General features: G+C 42.8%; 1 protein-coding gene across 8 annotated transcripts in view; it reads right to left on the bottom strand.

Annotated features, from left to right (window-relative positions):
- Positions 1–11,178: 11,178 nt before the first annotated feature.
- Positions 11,179–20,758, bottom strand: part of LOC115087952 (glutathione S-transferase A4-like) — a 76,469-nt gene continuing 66,889 nt past the window's right edge. For 3 of the 8 annotated variants that reach the window (XM_029595726.1, XM_029595724.1, XM_029595725.1), the window contains 2 exons: positions 20,537–20,635; positions 11,181–11,582 (listed from right to left, as the gene is read on the bottom strand). In XM_029595726.1, the coding sequence (XP_029451586.1) occupies positions 11,424–11,582; positions 20,537–20,635 (258 nt within the window). In that variant the 3' untranslated portion in view covers positions 11,181–11,423. Of the gene's footprint in view, positions 11,583–19,966; positions 20,064–20,536; positions 20,636–20,758 lie in introns of those variants that run through there. The other 5 variants (XM_029595730.1, XM_029595731.1, XM_029595727.1 and 2 more) reach the window with 4 other exon arrangements.

Raw genomic sequence — 20,758 nt, 5'->3', positions numbered from 1 at the left:
GTACCAGCAGATCCCAAAAAGTAGATCTCCTTCCTGTACTCAGTTACAGGGATAGCGATAACTTTCCCTAGTCTACGGAGCTAATCATGTTTTATTTGCTTTTCCTCCAGGAACTTGTCCAAACGTCTTTTAAACTCCACTGTACCAGTCGCTTTAACCATGTCCTCTGGCAACAGATTCTGCAGCTTGATAGTGCGCTGGGTGAAAAAGTTCTTTCTACCATTTGTTTTAATCTGCTGCTTGTTAGTTTCATGGGATATCCTCTTGTTTTAATATTGTATGAAAAGGTAAACAACCATCCTTTATTTACCCATTCCACCCCGCTCATGATTTTATAAACTTCTTTTATGGCATCTCTCAGCCGTCTGGTTTCCAAACTGAAAATCCCTAGCCTGTGTTGCTTCTCATCATAGGAGAGATGTTCCATTCCCTTTATTAATTTGTCACTCTCCTCTGCACCTTTTCTAATTCCGTCATTTCATTTCATTTCATTTATTAAAACTTATTAATTGGTTGTCACAAAGTAGGTCTAGGTGATTTACAATAAAACATACATAAAATAATCTGAAAACATAAAGTACAACACACAGTCATACCATTAAAACAAAAATAAATAACAGGCACAAAACAGAACACATTTACCAGAGGAAGTTCAAATTGTTTTGACCAACAATAATTATCCATCATCAATTTAGAGCATACCATACGCATATTGAAGAAGAAAGCTTTTAATTGCCGCCTGAATTTTTTTTAAATTATCTTGTGTGTGTATCTCATATGGAAGGGAATTCAATGAGGCGGGAGCAGCTACAGAAAAAGCTGTTTCACGAGTTGAAGAAAGATGCGCAAGACGAACAGAGAGTATGTCAAGTAGACCAAGTTGTGAAGATCTCAACCCATGAATAGGTTTATATATTCTTAACGCGTGAGATGGGAAGACCAGAACTGCACACAATACGCAAGTAGGCCGATGCAGTATCGGCGGGTATAAAGCAGGCACTCAACGCTGAACGACCACTTTCTTAACGCACGCCCAACCACCTCTTCTGGGGACCCAATGTAATAACCAAATGACCTGCTGCGCTAAAAAGGAAGCGTTAGGGAAAAATGTGTACCCTTAGCGCGTCCCTAGTGACTCGGACACCCAGGAGACATGGCTGGGAGCCCTGTCTGACCTGCCCTAAGCTCTGGCCTCCAATTGGTCCTTTCCACTGACATTTGTCAGTGAAAGAACCAATCGGCAATAAATGAAGGATTGAATAAATCAATATTAAAGTGTCAGGCACTTAATATTAATTTATTCACGCCTTCACTTATTGACAATTGGTCCCTTCACTGTCCCATGTCAGTGAAAATCCAGTCACCTTTCAGAAGGCTGTCCTGAAAGGGGATTGGTCCTTTCTCTGACAAATGGCAAAGGACCAATCGGGAACAGCCCTTGGGGGGAGGGAGCTTAGGGCAGGTCAGACAGGGCTCTCAGCCATGTCTCGTAGGTACCCGAGTACACTTTTTTTGGCCGCTCAGAAATTAACGCCAGCTCTGTGCTGGCGTTAATTTCTAAGGGGCGGATTCTGCGCGCGCCAAGCCTATTTTGCATAGGCCTGGCGACGCACACAAGCTCCGGGCCGCGCATATGTCTCGGGACTTGAAAAGCGGGGCGGGACCTAGGCCTCCGGCACAGCGGCCGTACTGGGGGATCGCTCGCCGGTACTTGGCCAATGTGAGCAACCTACGCCTGCCCAGAGGCAGGCGCAACTTATAAAATAAAGGTAGGGGGGTGATTTAGGTAGGGCTGGGGGGAGGGGAAGGTGGGGGGGGGGGCCGAGGGAACGGGGAAAGCCATCTGGGCTCCCCTAGGGCTCGGTGTGCGCAAGGTGCACAAGTGTGCACCCCCTTGCGCACGCTGACCCCGGATTTTATAACATGCGCGCAACTGCGCGCGCGTATTATAAAACCGGGCGTAGATTTGTGCGCACCAGGTTGCGCGCACAAATCTACGCTTGCGCGTAGGTACGAAAATCTGGCCCTAAGAGTACAAAGGTGCGGATTGCGTGCACATTTTTTTTCTGCACTGATGAGAATACATAATAGCGGTCATCAACATGAATTTACATGTGATGAGTGCTATTATCTATGTCAGCAGGTGGGTGCACGTTTTGGATGCACTAAACCCGTTTTGCATGGGGGGCTATGGCCGCGTGTCCAAAATGTGTGTTCAACTGCATGTTGAGCCGTGCGCTGCGGCCAGCGCACCACACCACATCAGCCTGAAGTTGTGGTCGCAGCATGGCTCGATACAGAGGCAATATGATATTTTCCGTTGTATTCTCCATTCCTGTTCGGATCATTTCAAACATTTTTTGACCACTTGTTTTACCTCTGCCACAGACTGAGATGAGGATTTCAATGTATTGTCCACGAGGACTCCAAGGTCCTTTTCTGGGCGGTAACTCCCATACAGAACCCAGTGTTATGTACGGGTAATTGGGATTATTTTTCCATCTGTGCATCACTTTACGCTTTTCTACATTAAATTTCATCTGCCATTTTGTTGCCCAGTTTCCTAGTCTCACAAGGTCCTTCTGCAGTTCTTCACAATCTGCTGCTGTTTTACCAACTTTAAATAATTTTGTGCCATCTGCAGATGTGATCCCCCTCATTCATTATTCCCTTTTCCAGATCATTTATGAATATGTTAAGCAGCAGAGTCCCAGTACAGATCCCTGTGGTACTCCATTTTTCTTTGGAAAGCTGTCTGTATATTTTAGCCCTACCCGTTTAACCAGTTACCAATCTACAGTAGGACATTGCCTGCTATCCCATGACTTTGCAATTTGTTTAGGAGTTTCTCTTGGGGGGGGGCATTCAGCATTCATTCTACATTTTTAACCTAAACTTGATTTAATGTCTAGTTTTGCAGTGCTCCATTAAGTGTTCATTCAATTTGAGCCTCAGAAGAGAATTCTTTGATGAACAGTGGAAAAAGGAAGGAAAGCAAACTGATCTCTGTTTGTACAATAGCTAATGATTACCACAGCCTCAAGTGGGGGGGTGGAATTATCGATTTGTCCTGGCAGGGAAGCAAACTGAAAGCAACAGAATAGATTGTAAAATAAGAATTGGACAACTTCCATGACAAGCACTGAGCCTCCAGGCATGCCTGTTCCCAAACTGCTCTCACGGGACGGAAATCTGAGGCTGCAGAGAGTATTTTACTTATCTTCAAATCGGATCAGTTTAACTGGCTGACTCGGAGTTCACAGACAGACACAGACCCACACGCCCCTCAGCATTAGAGTTTTGTCGTACTTCTAATAGGGGCTGTACAGCTTTTTCTCGACAGCACAAAATAGGAGATGTTATACAGCATGGAATTAAAATGCATTTTGCTTACTTTCAGTAAACTGGTAAATTATTTCTCGTCACAGCTAGCATATTGTCTTTGGTTGCTGGTGCATCCTTTGGTGCATGCTTACCATGCAACACATGATCCTGGAGGTGTGATGATATCACCATCTTAGGATTGCATGTCCTAGAAATATTATATAACAATTTTCTTTTGTCAAGAAATACTTGTGTATGAATTACATCCCAGTAAATGTCAAACCATTGACTAAAAGTTTTGGCATTACGCAAGCCCCATTTTAATAAAATTGAGAACAAATTGGCAGCATCCTCATCAGAATTATTCTGTGGACTAACTTAACAAGGAAGGAACAATTGTTAAACAGCTGGTAAATAAATATTCTTGGCGTTTCTAATAAATGTTTTGCTTTTTTTGGAGCACAAGTTTGATGTGGGCATTGGACTTAGTGTGGGAGGTCCTCAGCCCAGTTTGGCTCTGCAGGGAAACCTGCCTCCAGCTTACGATCACAGAAATAGTATACCCCACCCTGGGAGAGTTACTCCATTGCTCCCCAGGACTAGTAAGGTGGCCCCCTGGAACAGGGGTTACATGAATGTAACCCAGTAGTTAGACCATGGTATGACACAAGAGTATTCCTGTAGACAGACCCATGTAGTTGGGTTTAGGGAATAGCTGGGTATATGTTGGAAGGATCTAGGCTCTTTTCTTACTTCTTATAGAGAGAGAAGGAAGCAATTCAGAGGGTTCTACCTAAAGAAAGGGAGAAAAACAATCCATTTGGAGTGGGTAGTTGCTAACTTACTGGTAGGATTATGATAAAATTCAAGGGAGGACCCTGATACCCTACTGGAAGTAACTCAGTGTCTTGGAAAACATCCATAGGTAGGCTGTAACTTTAATTTGGGGACTCGGGCAAACTTTCTTTCACCTCTCACTCTCACAGACACACCCTTGTGCCCTGCAACATCACTTCCCCTTTCTCTCTCCCATCCCACTACCCTGCAGTAACTCTTTCTTCATCTCCGGTGCAAGTTCTGCAATATCTCCCTGTCATAAAATCCTTTCTCTCTCACTCTCATCCCCAGCCCAGCATCTCCCCTTCCCTTTTGCAGTATCTGTCCCTTACCTCTGGAGTTTTTTTTATTTTTATCATTTTAACATTTACTTCAAGATAAATCTTACTTACAGAAAATAGAAAAGCAGTTCAGTAAACTTATACAAAGAAACAAATCATTGCAGATTAACAAACTATCAGAACTATTGCTATTCCCCTTAAAGAAACTTATGACTTAGGGAGCAGAAAAATAGAGAGAATACAAAGGAAAACAGCATGCAAGTATCAGGCATTAACGTGAATGAAGGCATTCATTTCATAAAGATCCTCGCACTAGGGATTCTTCCTTGGGGGTAATAACTACCCTCCTGGCATTAAGGAATGATTTTAATTGCTCAGGATAAAAGAAAATAAAGCATTCTGTAGAGGACTTAACAACGCATTTTCAAGGATACTTTAAAACAAATGAAAATCCCAAAGCAATCACTTGAGCTCTTAAAGCTAGAAAAATCACGTCTTCTATCCTGAGTAACAGGAGCAAAAAATTCATATTTAGAGAACCATTAAAGATATTCATATCTTTATTCCCTGAAAGGGTATATCTACATTTCTGAAATATTCTTTCAGAAATAAATGAAACCATTAAAGTGGCACATTCATAATATTCAGAAGTAGAATCTTCTAAGAATTTGGTCAATTTCCCTTTACTTGAACTGGATTGTAGGATATCTCTGTTCCTTGCTGATACTGGCAAATAATAAAGCTTATTTACCGAAGGAATTCTTCCTCTTGGATTTTCAAGATTTCCTTAAAATATTTTTTTAAAGAAACATAAGGGAGCTCGCCTACTATCTTAGCGAAATTTAAGAACCGTAAATTCAAGTGTCTCGAATGGTTCTCTAAATGTTCCAGCCTCTGTGAAACTAAGTTGAGATCTTTTACCATCTTAGCATTGCATTCTTGAGATCTCATCAGATCAAGTTCCATAGTCTCCAGTCGTGGTTTTATTCCTCTTATCTGGGCTTCATGGGATTCAAGATTATGATCAAAGTAATCTAATTTATTTTGAAATTCTCCCATCGAATTCCCTAATGCCGCCACTAGGTCCCAGATAGCGTCCAGCGTGACTGTTGCCGGCTTACTGGGCATCTGAAAGCGAGGATGCTGGGAAAAACTCACCCGTTTCAGCCACAGGAGATATTCCAGCCAGTGGATCCTCCCCTTCAACAGCTGCTGCTCCCTCCGATACTGCCATCTCCCTCTCCCGTGTCGGAGTTGATACGGGAGGCGCAAAAGTCAGAGCTTCTACTCCAGGTAGTTCCAGGCTTTCTGGAGGTTGTGTTGGAGCTGCGGCGTCTCCTGCTCTCTGACTTCCTCCTGCTGACGTCGCCTCCGCCGCATCATGGCTCTGCGAACCAGCCATCTGAGAACGGTTGGGAAAGGTAGCTATGAAGGGCAATCAAGGATCGGGGGGGGGGGGGGGCTGAGTGTAATTTCTCCCAGTGAGACCGATGCTCCCTCACCGGTTCCCACAACGGAGACTTCTCCTCCCGGTCCAACGCCTTAGCAGGTACGAAGGAGGTAATCAATCGCTGAGTAGTAATAGGAACCTCCAAGTCTGAAGGAAAGTCGCAGAGTTGTCCTTTTCTCTTTGCAGGCATCTTTAGATATTTCTCAAACAGAGCTCAGCGTTTCCGTGACCTCACGCCGCCATCTTGCCCCCTTACCTCTGTTTCTCCTCCCTTCCCCTTTCCCCACTAACTTGGCTCAGACTGATCCATTGCCTCAGGCCTAGTCCCACAATGCATCAGTCTTCAGGCCACAGTAGCAAAGTACAGACATTCAAAGTGTGACTCAGGAACCCAGGCTGGCTCAGAGACCTTTCCCCTTCCTCCCGCACCAGCTTCCTGTTACCTAGGAAACCTATGCAAGGGTGGGGCTGCTGGGAGGGCCTTTGAGCTTGCGCTGGCTCCCAGGCCTCCTGCTGAATTTCTGTGCTTTGCTGCTGCAGCAGCAGCCACAGTGGAAGCATAGACAAACACACCAATCAATCTCCCTTCCCTAGTGCTGGGCTGGTACTGCATTTGCAGGGGCATTGCTCCTCCTAAATTCTACCTGTGAAGACATCTCATATGTTTACAGCTAGGAGCATGAGTAAGGGGATCCTATGTAATTTTGTGAATACACAAGTGGCCCATATCTGATTGTGACCAGGGTGTGATTTAAGAACTAACAGGTCAATGCAGAAATCTGAGGATCAAAATTGTGTGTTGCAATTCAGCACACGGTTTCCTAACGCACAGGCTAATATATATTTTTAATTCCTGATGCAGTAAGCTAATCATATGCTAATGCATCAGGAGTTAAACTGTTCACTCACCCAGTTAAAACGTGCATTCAGCATGGGCTAAATGCATATTTTAACTCAAGGGGAGGGGTGAGGAATCTGTTAGTGGAAAAGTATCAGCCAGATAAGTCCATGTGATTTGTCAGGCGGAGGAGCGGGAAAGACTTTTTTTTTAAATTTTATGTGCCCGTACAGCCCCACTGGATACTTTTTTCCACCTCTGACCCAGACAAGGTTTCCAGCATTAAAAAATGTGTTCAGCCAGCGCACCTCTCTGCATTGGGAGGGCATACTTGATGTTCTGATTAGTATGAATTTCCATGCAAGGGCGCTAAGCTGGCCACAGATTTTTGAATGTTCATTTTGCTGCATTGACAGTAAGGTTTACGCTCACAAAATAAGCATTCAAGAGCGGGTGAACATACCTTTGTGCATCGGCCTCTCAGTAAGGGACAACGAGACTGGTCAGTGAGGGAAGTCAGGGGTAGCATTTGAACACAGAAATAAACCTATGAACATCTCTCCCATGAGAGACTTTTCAAAAAATTAAAAAGTCATGGGACAGGAGATAGTATGTATCCTACTGTGGATCAGTAACAGGTTAGGGTAGGGCTAAATGGTCAGTTTCCAGATTATAGAAAGGTCATGAGTAGAGTACCACAGGAATCTGTACCGACCTGTGCTGTTTAACATATACACCTGGAAAAGGAAGTAATGAGTGAGGTGATCACATTTCAGTTGACACAAAACTATTCAAAGTTGTTTAAATAGCAACCAATTGTGAGGAACTGCAGAAGGACCTTATGAGACTGGGCATCTGAATGGCAGATGAGATTTAATGTGGAATTGATGCACATAGGGAAAAATAATTCCAACTACAGGTACAAAATGCTGGGTTCTGCCTTAGGAGTCGCCACTCAGGAAAAGCACCTTGGAGTTCTAGTGGACAATACATTGAAGTCCCCAGCTCAGTATGCAGAGGTGTCATAAAAGCAAACAGAATGTTAGGAATGATGTGAAAAGGACTGGAGAATCAAACGAAAAGTATCCTATTGCAGGGGAGGGCATAAAAAATGATAGACTGGCTTCCCTGTGACGAGATACTACTCAGGTTAGGGGTCTTCAGCTTGGACAAGAGATGGCTGGGAAGGGACATGACAGAAGTTTATAAAATCACGAGCAGAGTGGGACATCTAAATATAGGACTGCTATCCTATCAAATAATACTAAAACAAGTGAACACTACATGAAATTCACAACCAGCAGATTCAAAACTAATCGTAGAAAGTTCTTTTTCACTCAACACACAATCAAAAATCTGTTGCCAGAGGTTGTGTGCAAGGTGACTAACAGCGGGATTTAAAAGAGGTTTGCACACATTCCTGGAGGAAAGGTCCATAGCATTATTAGCCAGGTAGACCAGGGAAGCTATTCCTAATCCTGGGAGTGAGCCACAAGGAGTAGATCTACTTTTTGGGATCTGACAGGTACTTGTGATTCGGAGTAGACGCTGCTGGAGTCAGGATGCTGGGCTCGATGGCCCAGCATGGCGTTTCTTATGTTCTGATGACTTCCATTGTAAGACACTGAATGGGTAACCATAGGCTGGAGTTCACCTTTAAGCAGTGACTCCATCAGATCAAGCTGAAAGGAACAGAGGAAGATTCTAGTGTGTGAATATTGTATCCGAGTTTCAAGTGCTGTTCTGGAAAAACATGCAAAGTTATTTTTGTCTAAAATGAAATCTGATATGAAGTTTTATTAAATAAAAACAGACCATAATCAAGTTGTCTGCTTTATTGTGAAAGCTTAACAGAACCAAGATACCCCAACTTTGCCAAGCAGGGTGCACTTTCTTTTACAGCTGATTTGTGTAACCATGGATGGACCTTGGCCCACCCACTTTGCACTCCGGCTCACCCAATTTTTTTGGTATATTGGCATGCAAAGTTTTCCTGCACTGTGGGTCCAGCTGCCACTCACAATTACAGCAGGCGTCTTATGGCAGCGGCAGTCAGTGAAACCGTAGAAGAATAAGAAGACTTCAGTGCAGCGGCAGTAAGAATCGGGTCAGGAGGAGTCTGCCCTGAAGCCTATGTAAGAGAATCATAGAGCAGCAGCCTAAGCTAGGATCAGTGGTGCGGGACTAAGATCGGCAGCAGGCTGGATGCTGCAGCAGCTCATGTGATAAACATGCCAGAGTCTGAATGGGAGCTGCGAGGGTGGATCGGTGTCTGTGATGGCGAGCAGAGGTCAGACACAGATACTGAAATATAAACCAGCATGAGCAGCCTGTTTTACCATGCTGCCCTCTCTGCTGGGTTGTTGTAGATTTTAGCTGGTGAGTGGGAGGCTGGTAGGGGTGGGGCTGGGGGTCTTGGGGGTGAGTAGGAGGCTGATGGGGTCAGGGCTGGAGGTCTGGAGAGTAAGTAGGAGGTTGTTGGGGATAGGACTGGGAGGCTAGTTGGGGTGAGTGTGAGGCTGTGGGGTGAGGGTGAGACTGGGACAGAGGGGTATAGGGCATGAGATACTTGTCCCCCCATGCCCCTCCTTGTCCCCAGCAGTCTCTCGTCTCAACCCTCATTCTCGCATGCTCTCTCTCTCCCTCATTTTGGGGAGAAGGGGCATTGAGAGAGATTGCTTGGGATAGGGGTTGAGACGAGAGAATATGATTTAGGAAACTTGCCTAGCATGACAATTTGTACATGCATTGTCAAAGTAATACTAAGTACTCCAAAGAAAAGGAATGTTTGTGAAAGAGCTGCATAAGTGATAATTAGGAAAAAAAAATTACAGGTTAAAAAAAGAATAGCAGTGAGAACAATTCTCAGGTTCTGGTGGTGGGTCACACTGCAGCTAATCATGTTTTTGGCCTAGTGGCGGGATACAGCATATTTTGGTGCTATATTCGCTGTTTCTCCTGTTTTTTTGTAGCAAAGGATGAATGTGCTTTTGGAATAAAGGTGGTATTTTATTAGATTGTTTTTTGCTGATGTATTTTTAGATATGTATACTTGTTATGCCTTGGGCCTCTTTCTGGTGAGGAAGGTGCTATATAAAAGTGACCGTTATGTTCTTCCAGGAGTATTTTCTGCTCATTCTTCTGTGGGAAGTGTTTCATTTTCTGCTCAGTTTTGGAAAATGTACATCTCTGATATCTAGAGTCACAAAATGTAAAATGCTGTGCAAATACTACAGCCCCTATTCAACAAGGTGCATTAAGTATTACCGTGCTAGTGGTGCTAAAGTAGCTAGAGCTGCTTTGTCTCTTCCCTATAAAATTGCACCAATTTGAAATTCCAGAGAGGAACGGCGGGAACTCTGCATCCTATCCCCAGAAGGGATATGTGCTAAATTATGGTAAATATTTTGTCATACTACCACCCTTCGATGATGTTCCAAAACAGAATGATGTTCAAGATCTGTACAGAAAAATCAATCCATAAAGAAGAAGATAATAAAATCTATTATAGAAACATAGAAATGACGGCAGAAGAAGACCGAATGGCCCATCCAGTCTGCCCAGCAAGCTTCACACATTTTTTCTCTCATACTTATCTGTTTCTCTTAGCTCTTTGTTCTATTCCCCTTCCACCCCCACCATTAATGTAGAGAGCAGTGATGGAGCTGCATCCAAGTGAAATATCTAGCTTGATTAGTTAGGGGTAGTAACCGCCACGATAACCATGCTTATTTGTTTTACCTAGACTATGTTGTACAGCCCTTGTTGGTTGTTTTTTCTTCTCCCCTGCCGTTGAAGCAGGGAGCTATGCTGGATATGCGTGAAGTATCAGTTTTTTTCTCCCCTGTCGTTGAAGCAGAGAGCCATGCTGGATATGCATTGAAAGTGAAGTGAAGTATCAGGCACATTTGGTTTGGGGTAGTAACCGCCGTAACAAGCCAGCTACTCCTCGCTTTGTGATTGCAAATCCTTTTTTTTCTTCACCCCTGTCGTTGAAGCTATGCAGGATATGCGTGAAGCATCAGTTTTTTTTTGTTTGTTTTTTTTTTGTTTTTTCCCCTGCTGTTGAAGCAGAGAGCTATGCTGGAAATGCGTGATGTATCAGTCATTCTCCCATGCCGTTGAAGCAGAGAGCCATGCTGGATATGCATGGAAAGTGAAGTATCAGGCACATTTGGTTTGGGGTAGTAACCGCCGTAACAAGCCAGCTACTCCCCGCTTTGTGAGTGCGAACCCTTTTTCTTCTCCCTTGCCGTTGAAGCAGAGAGCTCTGCTGGATGTGTGAAGTATCAGTTATTCTTCTGAACCATTGCAGACCATATTTAAAGTCCAAAAGCCATGCATATGAACATATTCATATATTTTATATAATGATAGGAAACCATCAGAATCAAATCATTGTAATATACTATTTTTTTGAGTTTTGAAAATAAAATCAATTTATTCCCTTATGGATTGTTTCAATATTTCAAATGGGTTGCCTGGCAGTCGAACCACTTCGATTTCCCTTTGTTCATTCATCTGTACACAGTTATTCTCCCAATGTGGATCCATATTTTGAGAGAACTGCATCAGGGGCACCACCATGGATCTCTCAGTTGCCCACCATATTTTGTCATAACATCCTACAGGGTTCTGAAACATCTTGCTGGATCTTGTGATATGTGTTGCGATATTTTGTCTTTATAGCCTACTATCTGGTTATGCTTAAGTTATGGGATACAGCCTCTGGGGACATCTTTAAATAGAATTGAAATAGGGAGACAAGAGTCAGAGCCATCTCCCATGCTCTGGAGGAATGCGGTCCATAATCTGTTAAACCTGGAACTGATGGTTGGGAAGAAGAGCTCTCCTAGAAGAAAGAAGAAAATATTGGACATTTGGAATCCATATACAGTATACTGTAGCTTCCTTGCCACCACGTGCTAGAAGCATGGTTTTGAATACCTATTGATTATTCTTTTCATTGTTATTGATGGTCGCTTACCAACAATGCATATTGTATTGGGAGGGGAGGGAGAGGGAGTCAGGGAGAATTGTACTAATCATACTTCATGTTCTTGGTATATGTTTGGCATGCTCAGAGTCACAGCCACCTGTCATTAAGTATTTTCTGGTTTCCAAATTTCCATAAGTATATAAATAGTTTAGCATTGACGTTGTTGAGTTTAAAATATTAAAAGTAGACAGCTGTGGCAGACTATTATAGAAATCTGTTGTGGGGTATGCTCTAAAGTATTTATCAATGAGTATAACTACCATGGCTCAGACTGCCTAGTGTTCATGTTAACCTTGGGCCCAGTCAAAAAAATCAGTTCTGGCTCTGCCACCGTTACAGTCACCTGCTTTAATGAACTAACAGCCATGTAAGGACTCTATAACAGAGTACTGGCCACATATTTGGATATATAATCTTCCTTTTTTCCAGACTTCCTCATGAGCAGGTGGCACATTTTTGGGAATTTGCTGAAGCCAAGCAAATTCACTACACTCCTGGTGATTGATTTGCTCCAGCTAAAAGGGGACAGGAAGGAGATCCGTAGCAGTGCCACTCAAAGGTCTTCACACCTTAAAGGGTTGTTCTAAGACATAAAAAGTTTACTAAAGCAGATAGTAAAATAGTATGAGATAACAACATCTTTCAGAATTAGTCAACTCAGGAATACAGTCCTGTAAAAAGACACAACAATAAATGTTAGTAAATATTCCAGTATTTTCTTTGACCTTTCTTGCCTCCAAAACTCCCCAGAACCAATGCAGGTTTCTCTATCATTAATTATAATTATTATTAATTTAATTTGATTGACCGCTTTTTGATACAGTGCCATCAAAGCAGTTTACAACACAATCTCCCTTGATACCTGTAATCTAGGCAGCCTCTAAGGATGGCTGACAGCTCAGCTGCTTTGGATATGCTCCAAGTATTGCAGGCTTCTCCAGCAAGGCCATAAATACTGCTCCAACACAAAAATGGGATATCTTTGATCACCAAAAAAGTTTTGTCTAAGAGCTTTCTCCCCTTGGAGACAACCTCTGAGAGGGTTGAGCTTTCTTATCTTATGAGAGAAAAAAGGGGAAACTCTCCCACTCACAAATTTAGTAAGAAAATACAAAAGAGTAGGTCCACTAGGTCTAGAAACAGAGGTAAAGCAGAAAACACCCACAAAGAGCAGACCAGCAACTCCAATGACTTCTCTCTCTAGAATTACTCCTCACAAGGCACTGCGGCTTGCCATAGAACTTCTGTCTTAAATACTAAGGGAAACCCCTGTTATATGGCCTATGATTTTTTTTTGTACAGAGCTGCATGCATAGAGTAGCACTATAGAAGTGTTAAGTATTAGTAGTAAGGATGTGCATTCATTAGAAACAAAATAGGAAATAAAATTTCCTATTTCATTTTCATTATATTTTAAAAAATGAAATGATTGAAAATTTGATGAAATTTCATTTGTTTTCATGTTTCGTTTTGAAACCCCCCCTGACAAAAGGTCACACATTGGCCTAGTCCCAGGCCAGAGGCTGAGGCCTCGCATAGGGACAGACTGAGGCTCAAAGCAGGGGCTTCAGCCTACACCTGAGTGCAAGGCCAATGCATCGGCCTAGGCTCGAGGCCAGGGCCCTGCCTAGGCATAGGCTGTGGCCTGACCCAGGGGCTGTAGCCTACGCCTGAGCACAATGCCGGAGTCTCGGCCTAGGCCTGGGCCATACACCTCAATCAAGATCCAAGCAAAGGCCCAGGCCTCAAAAATTTTTCAGGAGCCAAGAAACTTCCCAGCTCCTATTTAACAGGGATCCGAAGACGCAGCCTAGGTGCAGGCCCAATGCCTGGGCCCAGCCTGGAGGCCAGGTCCCAATGCCTGAACCTTGGCCACGGCTCAAGCCCAAGCTCAGGCCAAACATCAGGGCTTGGCCAGAGGCCAGGTCCTAATGCCTGGGTCTCAGCCTAGGTCAAGGCCCAACGCCATACACCAAAATGGCACCCTCTGATTTGGAAGAAGGCACTGGAGTTAATTAACTCTGGCACATCCCCTGCAGACACTGTCATTTTAAAGAAAAAAAGAGAACGGTGTGTACAAGGCCTGGGCTCCAGTCTCTGGGCCGAGGCTCAGGCATCGGGACCTGGCCCCGTCAGGCCTTGGCCTCCAGCCTAGGTCTCAGCATTGAGCCTAGTCTGAGTATTCGAGACTAGGCCTTGAATCCTAGCTATTGATTAGGGCCTAGGCCAAGGTTGGAGCAACTACTGCAGCCTAGGCCTATACAAGGCCGAGGTTTTAGGCTGGGCCAAGGCCTTGGCAGCAGATTCCCCCTAGACCAGGTAAGTGGGGGCTGGGGAGGATCCTGGCCTTTCTATTTTTCCAGGTGGGATGGATGGGTGGTGGGGAAGGAAGGTCTCGAGAGGCCCTGTTTCTTTTTTAAATTTGTTTTTGGGATCTTTTTTTTGTTTGTTTTCATATTATAGGCAGAAAGGACCTTAAGTAGGAGAGTTTTTTCAAATATGTTAAGAATCCATAAATGGATAGTTAAGCCTCAGACTTTGCCTTGAATATGCACCACCTGTTGTATGATCGTTTGTTATTCAGAGCTAGAGGGGAAAAATATGAATTACCTAATTCTCCCAGATGTTACATTCTGCACAGTAAGGTCAATCCTGAGAAAAAAAGTGTGTGTGTTAGGGGGAGGAACTGTCCAAGATGGCTCAATTCTCTTCTAAAGTGCAAAGCGGGACAACACTGTTTATTATTAATATGTATTTATTTATTTATTATTTATTTAGTGCTTTTATACTGACATTCATGATACAGATCATATCATATCGGTTTACAAGGAACAAGGGGGAAATAACGTTAACATAAACAAAGATAGCGAAAAGTTACAATAAAACAGGGGTACTCGAACTGGGAAGAAGAGGAGCCAGAGGCAGAGGTAACTCGGAACTAAACAATGTCAAGTCATGTACAATATCGGATTTGGGGTGCATCGACTAGAGGGCCTTGGAGTGTTACTGTAGCTGGGGAGGTCCCTGCTCAAGGGAAGGCTTGTAGAAATAGCCAAGTCTTGAGTTTTTTTCTGAACATCAGTAGACAGGGTTCTTGTCTGAGGTCAGGGGGCAGAGCATTCCAGATGGTTGGTGCCGCTGTCGAGAAGGCTCGTTCTTTGGTGGATGAGTGGGGTGTGGATTTGGCTGGGGGAGGGTGCAGTGAGCCCTTGTAAGCTTCTCTGATGGGTCTAGAAGATGTGTGCAGAGTGAGTGGGTAGTGGATATCGATAGGGGTCCGGGTTGTAAATGGATTTGTGAATGATGGTGAGACACTTGTGTAGGATTCTAAAGCTTACAGGGAGCCAGTGCAGATTTTTTAGGATAGGTGTGATGTGGTCTCTTCTGATGGAATTTGTTAAGATTCTAGCAGCCGAGTTTTGAAGTATCTGAAGCGGTTTGGTGGAGGAGGCGGGAAGGCCTAGTAGAATGGAATTGCAGTAGTCTAATTTGGAAAATATAATGGCCTGGAGTACAGATCTGAAGTCCTGAAAGTACAGAAGCGGTTTTCTAATAGCCCCTGCTGAAAAATGTAAACTGTTGTGATGGCATTACCGAATGATGGTATATAAAACTCGAAAATAAACAAATAAATAAATAAATTATAAGCAAGGGAATGTCTGGAACAGAAGCATATAAAAAAATAGATAATGTCAACCTCTAAAAAAAACTAAAATAAATAGCAACTTGAGATCCTTGAGAGAACAAAACAGCATTTTACTACCAGAAGGGGTCAATTTTAAAAGCAGCGCGCACATGGACGTGCAGATTTTATAAACATGCGCACGCCGGCAGGCACATGCACACCACATTTTAAAATCTGCGCATGCATGTGCAGGCGACGCGCGCAGGGGGAGATTTTCACAAAATACGTGCGGTGATGCAATCGGGCCTCCCCCATTTCCCTCCTAGTCCATTCCAGTTAAGAATTGGACTGGGAGGGAACTTCCCTCCCCACTACCTAACCTTCCTTCCTCTTTCCCTCTCCTCCCCACCCCCTAATCCTAACCTAACTGTTCCTAAATTTTTTATTTTGGTACTTACTGCTCCTCTGCACACTGTCCCGGCCTGCCCCCCTGCTGTGCCCTTCCCCGCCCAGACCACGCCCCTGGTCTGCCCCTTTCTTTGGTAACGGAGGTTACCCGCGTGGTTGGGCCTGTTGTAAAATGCACGCAAGGCCCATCCATGTGCATAACTCCCGTAATTTATGTGTGTGGCCCTTTTAAAATTGGGCCATAAGAGTGGAGGTCAGAGAAGTGAAAGTGCACTGGCACCAACGATGCCCTCATTGCTAAAGTTGCACTTTAAGCCAGTAGCACCCTTAAAGCAATACAGAACTGAAGAAATTTATACCTGAAATACATACCCCACCCCATTTCCATCAGACATATTAAGCCCACTTCTACAAGGAGCCAAATCTGCCTAGCAGGCACATGCCCTACTTGCAAAAAATGTTTATTTTGTTTTGTACACAAAAGGAAACAAAATAAACATTAAACAAAACAAAATTCATGAAAAAAATACACCCCCAATAATTAAATTTTAAAAAACCACCATTTTTTCCCCACTCATCCCTAATTAGCAATAGTAGGATTTGTAATTGAACATATGCATAACAGAAATACAAAGTTAGATTTCACAATGGACATAGTGAAATCAAGATCTAGCCAGGCTGTGGAGTAGCAATAGATTAGCTGGGCAGCAGAAAACATGGCATTCTGTAGCAGCAGAGTGTGCAGTCCGTGAAAGAGCACCACATTCACAGGCACACCTGTCTGAAACAGATTTGAACAGATTCATTATATCTGGAAGTTTAGATGAGACATGTGCTCTGATAAGCTCCTCATTTCCACAGCATTCAGTGATCTTTGACGTATGTCTTCCAAACGCTGATCAAATCTAATTCTGCTTAGCTTCTCATAACTCATAGGATCCAAGTCAAGGAAGGAGGAGCTAATGCTGGGAATGAGGAGAGTTTATGTGGGCATGTTTGAAAGGAATAAGTTGGATGCAGGACTGGTTAAACTGGAAGGCAAAGAGGATGGGCTAGTGCCTCTGGGTTATCTAATTTAGTACACAGGAAACAGGTGATTTAGGATTTGGAGGGGGGAGGGGAGGAGACAGATTCATAGAAGGACCCAGAAAGAAATATCTTACTTGTAATATCTTACTTGTAACCCATAACAATATTACCGCTAACAACAGCCTTCTTGATAATTCAGACTTTGCTGCTTGAACGTGCTTTGCTTTTCAACTCCTATTTTAGGATAGGGCACAGTTAAGAGAAGATTTGGGCCAGAGCCGTTATGAGTTTAAAAAAATGTGGATCTCGGGGGGGGGGGGCAATTAATAAACTGGGGAGCTATAGGGAGAAGATAATGAACTGGGTATTGTGGTGGGGGGATGGAGTTAATGAACTGGGGACCTCTATGGAGGGGGGGGGCAGGGAGAAAGGGAAAAAATGAACTAGACATTACTGTGGTGGGGATGTAGGGGAAGTAAATGAACTGGGGATAGAGATGGGGGGAGAGAGGAAGAGAAAAAGTGAATGAACTGTGGATCACCATGGGGAAGGGGAAGTAGGAGCAGTAAATGAACTGGGGATCATTATGGGAAGGAGGGATGTGGGGGTAGTAAATGAAACGGAGATTGCTGGGAGGGTCCCTTGGCATCAGTTAATCTCAAGTCCAGCCTGAACTACATGGGACCAGCTCAGCCAGCAGCCAATCACTACCACCAAACCAGTCTGCTTGTAGATAGAGAGCATGTGTGGGAGAGAAAGAGAGCATATGTGCATGATTGTATGTGTGGGGGGGAAAGAGAGCATGTGTGTGTGATTGTATGTGTGGGGGGAAAGAGAGCATGTGTGTGTGATTGCATGTGTGGGAGAGAGCTTGTGCATATGATTGCATGTATGGCAGACAGAACGTGTGCATGACTGCATGTTTGGGAGAGAGAGCATGTGTGCATGATTGCATGTGTTCGAGAAAGAGCACCTGTGCATGATTGTATGTGTGAGAGCTTGTGCATGTGATTGCTTGTGTGGCAAACAGAACATGAGTGCATGATTGCATGTATGGGAGAGAGCACATGTGCATGATTGCATGTGTTGGAGAGAGAGCATGTATGGGAAAGACAGAACATGATTCTGTCATGATTGCATATGTGGGAGAAAGAACGTGATTGCATGTGTGGGAGCTTGTGTGTGTGTGAATGCATGTGTGGGGGCAAGAAAGCTGTGTGTGATTGCAAGTGGGAGAGTGTGAGATTACATGTGGAGAAAGAGCATGTGTGTGATCACGTGTGGGAGACAGCGAGTATGTGTGTGTATCATTGCATGTGTGGGAGAGAGCGTATGTGTATGTGTGACTGCATGTGGGAGAGCATATATGTGTATGTTGGAGAGTGTGTGCACGTGAGAGGAGCAAGTTTGTGTGTACCTTTTCCCACCCCAACTAATTTGTGACTAACACAGGGTGACTGGAACTCAACTTCTATCCTAGAAATGTTAATTATGGGGTGTTATTTGATATGTCTGCTGTTTTGAAATATTTTCTTGGTGTTTGGAAAATCTGTAAACATTTGTGCGAGTTTTAAATTATTGGATGTTATTCTGTTTGTCAGCTGTTATAAAATATTTATTCTTTTTATTGGTATGGTTTTATTATTGTGATTGATCTCTTATATTTCTTAATTTTTTTGATGTATTCTGAGGCATGATGATGTTTCTGTTTTTCCATTGTTAAATTGGCTTGTTGCAGTTTCCAGTTCAGTTTTTGTCGGCACGTTATTTATTTATTTTTTTAATTTAAAGTTTTTATTAAGCATATTACATTATACATTGAACCATTCTAACATATATAACTAATTGTTGTGCATGTGGTATCATCGATAACAGAGAATTAACAACATAGATTTCCATCAATTCACATATAACAAATGTATCTGAATCATGTCTTGTTCGCTTAATAGTTATTTGGATTATAGATCTCCCCGTCCCCCTCCCCCCTCAAATTCCCCTGGCATGTTATTTTTTTAATGTCAGTTTATTCTGTATTTAGTTTGGTTCTGCATGTGTGACTGAGGTAAGGTATTCTGGTAGCTAGCATGTAGTTTCTGTGTAGGGATCCATAGCAGCCTGGCCTGTTCTGTTTTCCTAATAGGAGGTGTATTGGTAAGGTGGGGGAGAGAGTGAGAGATATTTTCCTCTGCTCCTCTTACATGAGGAAAAACATATGAGTTTCAATCATATTTACATAACTAATATTTCAATTGAGAATTAATATCAATTAAAATTAATATTCAAGAATTGTGTGAGAGCAATCTGGAGGATCAGAATGCTGACTGGCTTGTGATAATCTAGGACCTCAATTACCTACCCTCGATTTAAATCTTGGCACATCACTTCAAAAAAGTTGCCTACCCTAGCACTGGCCATTAGTATATCACTATTTGGACTTTATTTTAGCTGACATTCAATGGCAGTAAAACTTTTATTTTGAAACAATGGTCTGGGAGCACAGCTGATGCTTTTGCTTATTTTGTTTACTGGGATGCGGTGTGGAAGAGCCCCAGCAAAAAGATATCCTATGATCCTTGTAAGAGAAACATCTTCCCCGCTGTGCAGGAACGCTGGGAGGTCATGGGACCTATCCTTGACCATAAGCCTCTGTGCTCAGGACCAGATCCATGCTAAGGGGGCTGCTGCGAGGCAGAACCACACTGTATGTCAGTTTCTGAGGTTGCTACAAGCAAAATAATGGATTCTAGTTTACTCCACTCCATAGCGACAGGCCTGCAAACTAAAAAGGATATTGGGAGACAGAAGGGAAGGGATGGGGCGGGTAACAAGGGGTACTAGTATAAAAACAGGGTACAGTATTATGGGCATTAGAAGATGCTGTAAAGGTTCAGGAAATCATGTTAGCAAGCAACTAAATGTTAGTAATGTTTCCATGCATTTATAACTTATTGTATTACTACTCTTAATAAAAATATATTAAAAAAAAAAAAGATAAATAGTAAGTAGGCGTACAAGTGAACTCCAGTGCATGTTTTGCCTCCCCTTCAGGGGGAAGGGAGAGTCGGGATGGGAGGGTCATGCATCTAAGATTTTGGAATGTTTTCTAGAAAGCGTATTTTAATACTATGATGAGAAACATTTCTATATGCGAGAGCTGTGTGGTGCTTTAACTCACGTTATTCTTGCAACACCAGAATACCAGCTGCTGTCTTGTCTCCTGTAATTTGTTGAATTTAAGTGCTGAAAAACGTGTGAAAATGGAATATAAAAATCTAAAATAAAATTTAAAAAAATGATTAAAACTTTATCTTGTTGAATTAGGGGTGATTAAATTAGATTTGATGTTTTTCTTAAAATATTTTGTGAATTGTTCTATGACAAATGAATTGGTACATCTTTAATGTGTGTTTATAGATGGATATACTTTAAGCCTTTTGGGGGTTTTTTTGGCATGATTCCTGACATGTATAAGAAAACAAAGCAGAACAGAGCAGACCTAAGGTTTCTATAAATATTTATTTCATAAATATTTTTCCTCCATAATCCCTGAATAGGAAAAAGCCTTGCTAAACCAGGATCTAAATTTCTATTGCCTAGAACACTGCCCATTAACATCTCATCTATTGTCTAATTGCTTTCGAAAATCATGGTTAGCTGTTTTCAAAATGTTTTTACATTTCTAAGTACACTTCTTCTGAACAGTGACACTAGTAAACATTAGTTAAAGGTGAAGAACTTCCTTTACAGTTTGTACGTATTTCTCATCAGGTACGGGTTTCCTCTGGCTACCGGGCTGCAGGAATTTCTTAATTGAAGGAATATTGCTGGTCCTGGCTTTAAAAGCCTAAAAACAAAAAAACAAAACAAAATAAAAAACAGACAATTGGATTTATTACCCACCTTTTTTGAGTAAGGAATTCACCCAAGGTGAGGTACAACATATTATAAAAGTAACAACATACTGGGA

This window comes from Rhinatrema bivittatum, chromosome 3, assembly GCF_901001135.1.
Source record: "Rhinatrema bivittatum chromosome 3, aRhiBiv1.1, whole genome shotgun sequence".
Classification (NCBI taxonomy): Eukaryota; Metazoa; Chordata; class Amphibia; order Gymnophiona; family Rhinatrematidae; genus Rhinatrema; species Rhinatrema bivittatum.
Note: the sequence above shows the minus strand (reverse complement) of the source record. Positions and strands in the feature narration are given on the sequence as shown.